The sequence below is a fragment of the Mustela lutreola genome, chromosome 13 (genome assembly GCF_030435805.1).
Source record: "Mustela lutreola isolate mMusLut2 chromosome 13, mMusLut2.pri, whole genome shotgun sequence".
In the NCBI taxonomy this organism is placed as follows: Eukaryota; Metazoa; Chordata; class Mammalia; order Carnivora; family Mustelidae; genus Mustela; species Mustela lutreola.
Window position 1 is genome coordinate 59,429,962 of NC_081302.1, and position 10,484 is coordinate 59,440,445.

The 10,484-nt window shown below is 42.1% G+C and overlaps 2 protein-coding genes across 2 annotated transcripts in view; one reads left to right on the forward strand and one right to left on the reverse strand.

Moving 5' to 3' along the window:
• The window catches only part of SUCLA2 (succinate-CoA ligase ADP-forming subunit beta), a 58,880-nt gene extending 58,264 nt beyond the window's left edge, over window positions 1-616 (reverse strand). Inside the window, exon 1 of the mRNA XM_059144073.1 lies at window positions 316-616. The gene's annotated coding sequence lies outside the window, so the exon portion shown is untranslated. The remainder of the gene's footprint in view (window positions 1-315) is intronic.
• Window positions 617-696: 80 nt separating this feature from the next.
• On the forward strand, window positions 697-10,259 carry NUDT15 (nudix hydrolase 15). The gene is made up of 3 exons (XM_059144075.1): window positions 697-886; window positions 4,360-4,556; window positions 9,877-10,259. The coding sequence occupies exons 1-3, from the start codon at window positions 729-731 to the stop codon at window positions 10,035-10,037; spliced, it is 516 nt and encodes a 171-aa protein (XP_059000058.1). The 5' UTR covers window positions 697-728; the 3' UTR covers window positions 10,038-10,259.
• Window positions 10,260-10,484: the final 225 nt, after the last annotated feature.

Genomic DNA, 10,484 nt, shown 5'->3' on the forward strand with positions numbered 1-10,484 from the left:
GCAGGAAGACAGGACCTGTGGACAGAAAGGGCTGCCCTGAGGTAGTGATGTGTGACTGATTATGTACTTTCAAATTGGGGGGAGGTTAGGGACAGCACAAGCTTCCAAGGTATTTTGGAAACAAGGTTCCCATGATCCTGACGGGCTGTTGTTCGGGAAAGGTCATTTATTACTGTTTAGTAAAAACTCAGTCCTGAGACCCCCTCAGAAGTATATCAGTGGGCCACATGCGTGGAGGTGATTACCAACATACATCTAGGGGTATAGAAATATAGGAAATTTGCAAAGGAATTTTTGTATGTTAAAGAAGATTACAGGATCCTGGGGCAGGAGGTGGGAGTGGAATCCTCAGGTTGATTGCCTCTTGCCTTTAGCAAAGTCTTAACATCGGAGAAGCTGAGTTCCCAGCGGAATGTCACTCTGCCTGTTTCAGGACTTAACAATGGGCTGTAAGTAGTAAGGAAATTTAATTTTTTCGTCTTGGTTTCCCTTATCAGATATGGATAGCAAATGTTGAAAGTGCAACAGTAAGTGGCATTACTTAAAACAAAGCCTTGAGAGGCAATCCTTAAGGGAGGAATCATTAGCTTCATCAACTGAGATAGCACCAAGGTAAGCCCCTCCACTCAGACTTTTTGCGCCAGCGCAGGCACAGGGAGAAACTGCGGGCGGCCCAGGAGGCGGGGCAAACGTCACTTCCCCTGGCCTCTGCCGGGTCCTCCCGCGCTATGACCGCCTGCCCGGAGCCTCCCCCGCGGCGCCCCGGAATCGGGATAGGAGTAGTGATAACTAGCAGCGGGCATCCTGGTTGTGTCCTCCTGGGCAAGAGGAAAGGGTCAGTTGGAGCCGGCAGTTTTCAACTGCCTGGGGGCCATCTGGAGTTCGGGTGAGCAGTCACAGGGATCCCTTAGAAAATCCCAAGGTGCAGCGGGAGAATGAACTCGCTCCTTGCGTGCGTCCGTGCGTCTTTGCGTGTGCGCTGACGCTGCGTCATCTCGCGCGTTTCTCTGCGCCTTCCCTGGGCGGATAAGCCCCGCCCACCCCAGGTGCGCGCTGGGAATGGGTCCTGAGCTGGGGAAGGCTGGGAGGGTGCTGCCTTCGGTGTGAGTCCCGCCGGTGTTGTCCCTTTCGGCAGGCGTCCGCTTGGTCACGGGCTGGTGTGTGTGCTGTTCTAGTGCATGCACTTAAGGGACGCATAGTGGGTCTTTCTAAACCTCGAGCAGTCTAGTTTTGCCAGTGAAGGCATTTGCACGGTTTGGCTGTGCTTTAAACTTCCATGCAGGAACGATCTCTTTCCTGCCTCAGCAGATTTATTTGCACCCTGACCAAGCAGATGGGGTACTCGAACTCTGTGGGACTCAGTGTGTTCATCTTTACAGTCAGAAAGTTGGAACAAAGTACTCTTTAATGTCCCTCTCTGCTTTGGCATTCTGTGGTGTGAAGATAGATCCAACCAACAAAGGAAGTTGGGCAGTTAAGGGTCAGATCTACCCAAGGGTGTAGAAAGCCAGTAGTTGTGCTGAAAGGTGGGTTCTGAAGTGAGAACCGGCTTAAAGTCAACAGCAGATAAACAGCATCTAAAGCGTTCAGAGCCAGAGCTTGTTTTTCCATTAGTGTCAAAGTTCGAAACATGCATAAAAGTAGAGCACATAGCTGGTGAGTCCTCGTTTACCTGTTACTCAGAGCTTGTTCGTGTTTCATCTCTGTGGCTCCCTCTCCTCCGACACACACATCCCTTCTTTTCTGCACTCTTCTAAAGGAAAACTCAGACATTTATTATACCACCCCAAATCCTTCAGTATGTATCTGTAATAGGCTTTTTAAGAGATGTAAACGTGTTTTCCCACCTTAACAGAATACTATTTTAACACATTAAGATAATCCTTTAATAATCTGTGATACTCAGTCTATACCGTTTTTCCCCAATTGTCTTGAAAATGTCTTTTTATTGTTTTGTACCAATCGAGATCAAAGGAAGAAGACTTATTACATGTACTTTGGCATTGATAAATTTCTTAAGTCTCCATATCCAACAGTAATCTGCCCCCCACCCTTCCTTTTCCATGCTATGTTGAAAATTTGGGTAATACGGAGAATTTCATACATTCTGACTATATGCTACTAAACTACCTATTTGTTGTAAACTGCTGGTTAGAAGTAGAGGCTTGATCCTAGTTCCCTTTAATCAGACTTTGTCTTTTATGAAACATGGAATTCTTATCTCATAGCATATGGAATTTTTGAAATGGTCTTCAGGATTTTAAAAGGTGACAATAAATCATTTTCATGTAAGATAAGCCATCAGTTAATAACTAATAAAATTTCACACACACTGTATTGAGCTTTGTCAATTGTTGGTAAGCATTAGGTCACAAACAAAGCACTAATTAGAATATATAATTACTGGAACAATGGCTAAAGATAGATTAATAATAACACAATAAAGTATTAGAATCTTTACTTAGCCAATGATAATAGCCAGAATTGAACTTTAATGAGCTTTTTACTAAGTGCTAAATATTATGCTAAGCTCTTCACATGTATGCTTTCTCTCATCTTCATATGACTGGTACACTGGGCTAAGTTTGATGGGAAACAAATAGGAAATGCTTTATTTTCTCTGACCATTGTCTTTAAACATGATTTGTCTTTCTCTTCTCTGGTGCTCTAAGACATTTCCTGCAAATTCGATTGTCTTCCTGTCACTTGATTGTAAAAATAAATCGCCCTTCAGTCAGTTACGATCCACTTCCAAGCATTTGTCTCTCCCAAGTAGTGGGGAAAAGGAGAAAGGAGGTGGGCCTCCTCCTCTTCTCACTGTTTCTGGTTTCCTTTCTTCTCCAGGCTGTTGGGGAGGGAGGGAGGGGGCCAGACTTTTTACATGACTAATGCTGCTGTGATCTACCCATGGGTACTCTCTGGATACAGTATTCATAGATGTGCTCTCTTTCTCAGTATATATTTGTGGGTTGTTTGGAAGTCCTATAAGGATGTCTATATTGCACAGTTCTCTGACATAGGTGACCAATTTAACTCTTGCTTAGCACACTGTCTTGCATTTTCTTTATGTTGGGGTCCCCAGTAGTCTCTTGTAGCATCTGTTGGGCCCAGAGGAAATTCACAGTGGAAAATAATGCCTTCGCTGTCACTCTTTTTCCTTGCTCATTCCTCATGGGCTTCTCTAGCCAGTCTTCTCCTTTCCAGATTCTTAAAGTGGGATGAAACCTCAGCCTCTGTCTTCACATGCAACCCTAAACACCAAGGAACACATTTTAGACTTACCCAGACCTCTTACCTTTCTACCGCCTCTAATCTGATGCACAACATTTGAGTTTCCACAGTTCTACATGTCTTTAGCAGGGGAGTAACACACCAGTATCTCCTTGAAAGTCACACCCAATCTCTGTGACCAGTTTTCTTGGAGTACCTCTCACTTGGCCTTGGGGCAGAGTTGTCCCCTCATCAGGAGGAATGGGAACATTGCTACTATGCTTGAAAATTCGTAACTTTCCTCCTTCCCCCAAATCTCCTATCCTTCTTATTATGTAGCCTGGGTGGGGTGAGGTCAAAAAACTACTCAGGCCTTTGGATACCTTTGAGTTTAGATGGCATTTGTTTGCTCTTTTGCCATACTCTTTAGAATTTAAAGGTGCTTATTGCCTATTGTTCTCAATTTTGAGGCTTTATCAAAAATTCTGAGACTGCAAAAAAAAAGACATCATCCACGTCTTGATACACTTAAAACAACTCGATGAGAGAGTGGCATTATCTCTTTATTTGTGCAAGGTAGAAAGTAATGGACTTTGGAATCAAACCTAGGTCTAGCTGACTCCAAAGCCTGTGCTTTTTTCTTTCTTTTTTAAAGATTTTATTTATTTGCCAGAGAGAGAGAGGGAGCACAAGCAGGGGGAGCTGCAGGCAGAGGGGGAAGCAAGCACCCCACTGAGCAAGGACCCTGATGATGTGGGACTCGATCCCAGGATCCTGGTATCATGACCTGAGCCTAAGGCAAATGCTTAACTGACTGAGCTACCCAGGGATCCCAGCCTGTGCTCTTAACTGATACACTAAACTGTTTCCTGATTGCATACAGCTTCTAGGCATGTGAAGTAGTGCTGAATTGGCTAAAGGGTCATTAATTATTTTGCTCAGTATGAAGTCCTTTTTGTCTTCAGATAACTTCAAGATTCCTTATACTTCAGATGAAGAGAATGTAAAAGACAGGGTTGTTGATTATTTTAAACATAAGCCAATTACAGTTCTTTTTGCTTTAAACTAGAAATTCCTAGCTAAGGTTCATGGCAGAAAAATAAGTCACATAAACAGAATTGAATACAGCGCCGTGCTTCTGTTTTCTAGTGAAACGTGGGAAGAATGTGCTCAGAGGGAAACCTGGGAAGAAGCAGCTCTTCACCTGAAAAATGTTCGCTTTGCCTCAGTTGTGAATACCTTTATTGAGAAAGAAAATTACCATTATGTGACCGTACTAATGAAAGGAGAGGTGGATATGACTCATGACCCAGAACCAAAGAACGCAGAGCCTGAAAAAAATGAAAGTAAGAGAATTATATATAATCATGCATCATCTTAGAAAAGCGTATCATCTGGGTATTACAATATTATTGCCATGGGAAGAGAATTAGAGTCTCTTCGTATAGAAATGTAAATATACTTAAATCCTGAGAACATAAAGACACAGCAGGAAAGAGAATGGGCTCCCTGGCCATACTACTTGACTTGCATCCTGGTTTTTCCACTTAGAAATTTGCAACCTTAGGCAAGTTATTTAAAGTCTCTGGGCTTCTTTGCTCCTCTGTGATGAGAGTAACCACCTCAGATGGGTTGTAATAAAGATAAGGTTAAAATGAATTAATATGCGTAAGGAACCAAGGGAACACCCTAAGAACTCAGTAAATCTTAGTTTTATTGTTAGTGTTTGATTTTACTTCAAACTGATTTTAAGGAAAAGATGTAAGGTGCCATTGTCAGTGTTCTCCCCTGTAGAAGGGTGTAAATTTCCTTGTACAGGGAGGGACTAACTGGACAAAACAGTTCTCCTCCGTGTTGGGTCAAGTGCTCTGAAAGCTGTATGTAACAAGTGGTATTATTTACTGTGTGCTAGGCATTGTTTTGAGGGCTTTGCCTGTATCACGTCTCTTCAAATTTCATAAAACTCCATGACAAAGAGTAAAATATAAAATTCAAACATCACATATATTATTTGCCATATGAAACCTGACCCCAGTGGTCTTGTGTCCTGAACCTACCCTGTAAACATTTAATCGATTCTCTAATATGGAAGAATCTTTTCATTCAATAATTAGTTCCTGGGTACTGTGTGCCCATTCCTGTTTTAGGCACAGAAAGTGCAGTGGTGGGCGAAACAAAGTCCATTTCCTCTCAGGCTTGACATTTTATTGAGCGGGAGGGATAGCAACAAATTGACGGTATGTTACCATGTAATTATAAGGAATAAGGATAAAAATAAAACCGTGGAAGGATAGGGACACCTGGGTGCTGCCTCAGATAGGGTGATCAGGAAGGGCTCTGCGAAGGGGGATATATGCAGAGGCCTGGAGGAAGTGATCTTTCCAGAATGAATAAATCATCCCTGAAGTGTTCTGCAGATTGCATTGATTGAATGAACAGAAGGGTATGTTCCCCCCAAATGTCTGTTGAGTCATATACAATTTTTTTAAATAGAACAGATAACTACATGAAATCATCTAAAGTGAACTAGCAAAGTCTGACTTTGACTTGAAATCATCCAAAGTGAACTTACTATACTCTAACACCAAATGTGTGGCTTTTCTCCTCACTCCAAATAATTCTCCAGACATCAGTTGGGTGTCTTACAATTCAGTCGAATTCTTAACAGTGTCTGGAGTTAGTCTCAGAGCCCCAAAGTTAAGGAGCTCCGTCCCACAACAGTGCCCCACCCCCAAATACCAGTAGCACGTCCTGGCCTCCTGTATTTCTGACTGCCTGGCTATCCATCGGGCTTCCCACCACCTCTTCCTCAGGTTGAGTAATTTGCTCAAATGACCTGCTGAACTCAGGAAAACATTTTGCTTACATTACCAGTTTATGACAAAGGAAACAACTCGGGAATAGCCAAATGGAAGAGAGGCACTGGGCCAGGTAGGTGTGGAGAGGGAGGCAGAGCTTCCATCCTCTCAAGGAGCATGACACCCCCCTGGCACCTTGATGTGTTCATCAACTTGGAAGCTCTCTGAATTCTGTTGTGTAGAGTTTTCATGGAGGCTCCTATGTAATGGGACTATTGCACATTATTATTTTTGCAGTTGACTAAATCATTGTCTGCTGGTGATGAACTCAATCTCCAGCTCCTCTCCTCTCACCTTAGGTGGGATGTGGGTGCCTGGGAAGTCTTTCTGGTCACCAGCGCCCATCCGGAAGCTCTCTAGGGGCCTCCAGCAACCGGTCAGCTTATTAGCATAAACTGAAGTATGGTTGAAAGGGGTTTATTATGGGTAACAAAAGCTGTCCCTCTCATCCCTATCACTTAGGAAATGACAAAGATTTCAGGAACTCTGTGCCAGGAAACAGGGAGGAAGGCCAGATATATATTAATCACATCACAGTAACATACATAGAAATACCCCAAAAGTATCCAGAAGTCTTCGGTTGGCCTAGGGTAACAACGAAAATCATTCATGCCTTAAGAGAGGAAAGCAGGACACTTTTAAGTGAGAAATACCAGTTTCCCAGGGGGAGCTCTACAGGTTCTGCTCTCACACCCTAATTATCCTGGATAAGTTGAGGACGAGGAGAGTCCAGGACAGTAACAGTGGGAACAAAACTCAATAGTCTTGATATCCTGAAGCTGTGGGGAGGAGCAGTTGATTACTTGGCTTTTTAACATCAAGCTGAAGTGTAAATATGCAAAATTTCCACTGGAACACTTTTTGCAGGACTCCGTTTCCTACAAAGCAGAGTATATTTCATATAACTGAAGCAGAATATATTTCATGTAACTGAATTTTAAAAAATTCGTTTGAGGCGTCATTTATTCAGGTAATAAATAAGCGCAGATTATTGTTGTCTTAAAACAGAACCCTAAACTTGGAAGGAATCACCATTTCCTTATTTTTATCTCTGCTACAGGCAAAAAAAAAAACCTGAGACAAGATGAGACAAAACAATGGAATAGTTCAGTTTTGCATTCTTAGTGTCCTTGGTATGAAGCAGACAGGAAAAGTGTTAATTTGTAGAGAAAGCCTGGGGAGAAAACAAGGGAGTGACTGGCTATTGCATCAGCTCTGACCTGTCACCAGCCAGCTGCCTGTGTCTCACAGGCCCCCATTCCGCCTGGCGTCTGCAGGGTTTTGCAGGGATTTGTAGAGATTTGTGGAGCTGAGCGCCCCCCCCCCCCCCCAGGTGCAGAGTGCTGGCTGGCCTCTATTTCTAGTTAACTTCCCCTGATGTTCAGAAGGCATCTCAGGTTCAATTCAAGTGTTCAGCTTCAAATCATACTTAATGTTTTCCCTTTACTGAACTGTGAATACATAAAGAGCAGAATTTGGGCTCATTCACCTTTGCCTGGCTCCTATTCAGAGTACTTTCAGAATATGTTAAAGGAAGAAGGGAGGGAGGGAATGAGGTTCTCAAATCTGGTATCTAGACTGGCCTACTTTTTAACAACTTCTAAAACACTATTCTACTTTATGAAGTTCTATATAAGGGTTTTTGTTACTCTACTATTGTATGTATTGTTTTTCTCCTCCTAGAATATGGTAGGTTTGGTTCCTTTTTACATGCTTTGTGATTTTTTTTTTCTTCATTTCTGTAACTTTTTTTATTTTTATTTTTTTTAAAGATTTTATTATTATTTATTTGACAGAGAGAGATCACAAATAGGCAGAGAGGCAGGCAGAGAGAGAGAGGAGGAAGCAGGCTCCCTGCTGAGCAGAGAGCCCGATGCGGGACTCGATCCCAGGACCCTGAGATCATGACCTGAGCCGAAGGCAGTGGCTTAACCCACTGAGCCACCCAGGCACCCTGTAACTTTTTTTTAATTTAGTATGTCTCCTTTCATTTGGTTGACCCTCTCACATGCTAATAAGCTGAAATCAAACAGTATGATTTTATAAGGCCCAAGTTTACTAGCACCAAGTCAGATTTGACCAGAAGAAAATCATTCGACTCTGTCCCTCAATAACAATATAACGGACATTATTTTCACTGTTTTGCCAGTTGAGAGCCCTTGCTGATGGCCAGCTGCACCATAGCCAAGGTGCAGTGGCTCAGTGATGGTGGTTTTATTTATAATATAAATATGCAGTCTCTCTCCCATGCTCACTAGATCCTGGATCTGGATCACCCACTTCCGGTTGCAGGTTAGGACATCTTTCCTCCTGCAGCCAGTTATACTTAGGAGGACCAGCCAGATGCTTCATGTTCCCCAAGACAGGATAAACTTTACAGACAGCTCTCTTGAGGCTCTGATAATTCAGCAGCTGTCCTGACATTGTTCGGTGACACCTGTCTGTCTCTCTCTCCCTCATTCCTTCCTTCCCTATTTCTTTTAGTCTGTGCTCACAGGGGCTGATCACTCCTTCCTGAACTTGTTCTAACTTCACGGATTCTCGATCCCCTGCCTTCTCAGAGCCAAAGTACATGCCTGTATTTTATAGGGAGAAAAATACTTAGTGGAAGTAACTACATTTAATTAAACATAAGTATATGCATGTGATCATGAGGAAATGTAGTTTGAACATGGAGTGTACATCTGAATATAATCTCTATATATTCACCTTTTAGGAGCATCTGTCCTTCCATGTTATTTACAACTAAAGATGTAATTTATTTGAGAGAGAGAGAGTGCACTTTCATGTGAGCAGGTGGGGGAACAGAATGGGAGGGAGAGAGAGGGAAAGAATCTTCAGGAGATGCCATACTGAGCTCAGGGAGTCCATTCTGGGGGCTTGATCGCACAACCCTGAGATCATGACCTGAGCCCAAACCAAGAGTCGGTTGCTCAGCCCTGCCACCAAGGCGCCCCTTATGTTATTGACATTTGAATCATCAAAGAAGGGGTGCCTGGGTGGTGCAGTCAGTTAAGCAGCCAACTCAGTTTGGGCTCAGGTCCTGATCTCAGGTGATGAGATGGAGCCCCCCGTCCGGCTCTGTGCTCAGCGTTGGAGTCAGCTTCAGATTCTCTCTCAACCCCTCCCACCTATGTTCTCTCTCTCTCTCTCTAAAATTAAATAAATAAATAAAAATAAAAAAGAAATCATCAAAGAAAATACTGTTCTCTAGAATGGTTTTCTAGAATTTCATGGATTTCACAACTGGTAGATGCTGTGAAATCTTTCCTCTTTCAACGATTTTTTAAAAATCTGCCCCGTCCATACTGTCTTTCTATCTAAAGTATACCACAACACAGAGAATACTTCTTATTCTCTGCATGGCTCCCATTACCTTTTAGAAAGATGGAGCATAGCTTAGAAATGTTGTAATTCTCCTTATTCTATATGTAACTGGTTTATTTTAATGTAATGTTGTAACCTGTCATATATAAAGTTCTGTGCATTTTGTTTAGCCAAATATTTAAGCAAAAATTGAATGGTCCTCAATCTGGGTTTTACCATAACAAGGTCCTTATAAACTTGGCTTCATGTTGAAATAACAGCATGTTTTAAATGATCACCATTCTGTTAAGATGATTCTAAATGCAAATTATGTTGGTACAGCAGAGCTAATGCATAGCATCACTATAATTAGTAGCATGCTATTATTAGTAGCAAGCCATTTTTAAATTTAATTAATTTTTTCTAAAGATAGGTTAACTTGCCAAATTAAATATTGTTTCCATCCAGCTAAATTAATTGATTTGGTATCTTTCTTTTCTAGGTTGGGAGTGGGTTCCCTGGGAAAAATTTCCTCCACTGGACCAGCTTTTCTGGGCACTGCGCTGTTTAAAGGAACAGGGCTACAATCCATTTAAAGAAGATTTGGATCATTTGGTTGGATACAAAGGACATCATCTTCAGGGGTACAAGAAGATAACCTGATTTATATTTAAAAGACAAGATAAGGTCCTGTTAGAGAGTGAAAAGTATCGGCATTTCACAACAACTCCATTTTGTCTAAGAAGTTCCATATGATTGTCAATTTATTTGATCTCTCTTAATACATCCATCACCCTTTCAGCCAGTACTTGTGAAATATTTTCTGGCATTATGTCATGAAGTGCACTGCAGACTCAGTGTGATTAAATGGTGGTATTGCGGAAATTCTGCTTTCTGTATTTTTCTGTGATATTTACTGTGTGGTTTTTTGATACCAGCTTGCATGGAATGGAGGGCAGTAGAATTTGCCTTAGTGTTTCCATTCAAATAGAGATCCTCGTTCAGATGCTGACACAGTATGCCTGCTGCAGAATTTACCCTGTTTGATTTTCCTCTTCTGCTTTATTTAAAACACATTTTTTGGTACTGTATTGTGACAGTCCTTGCAAC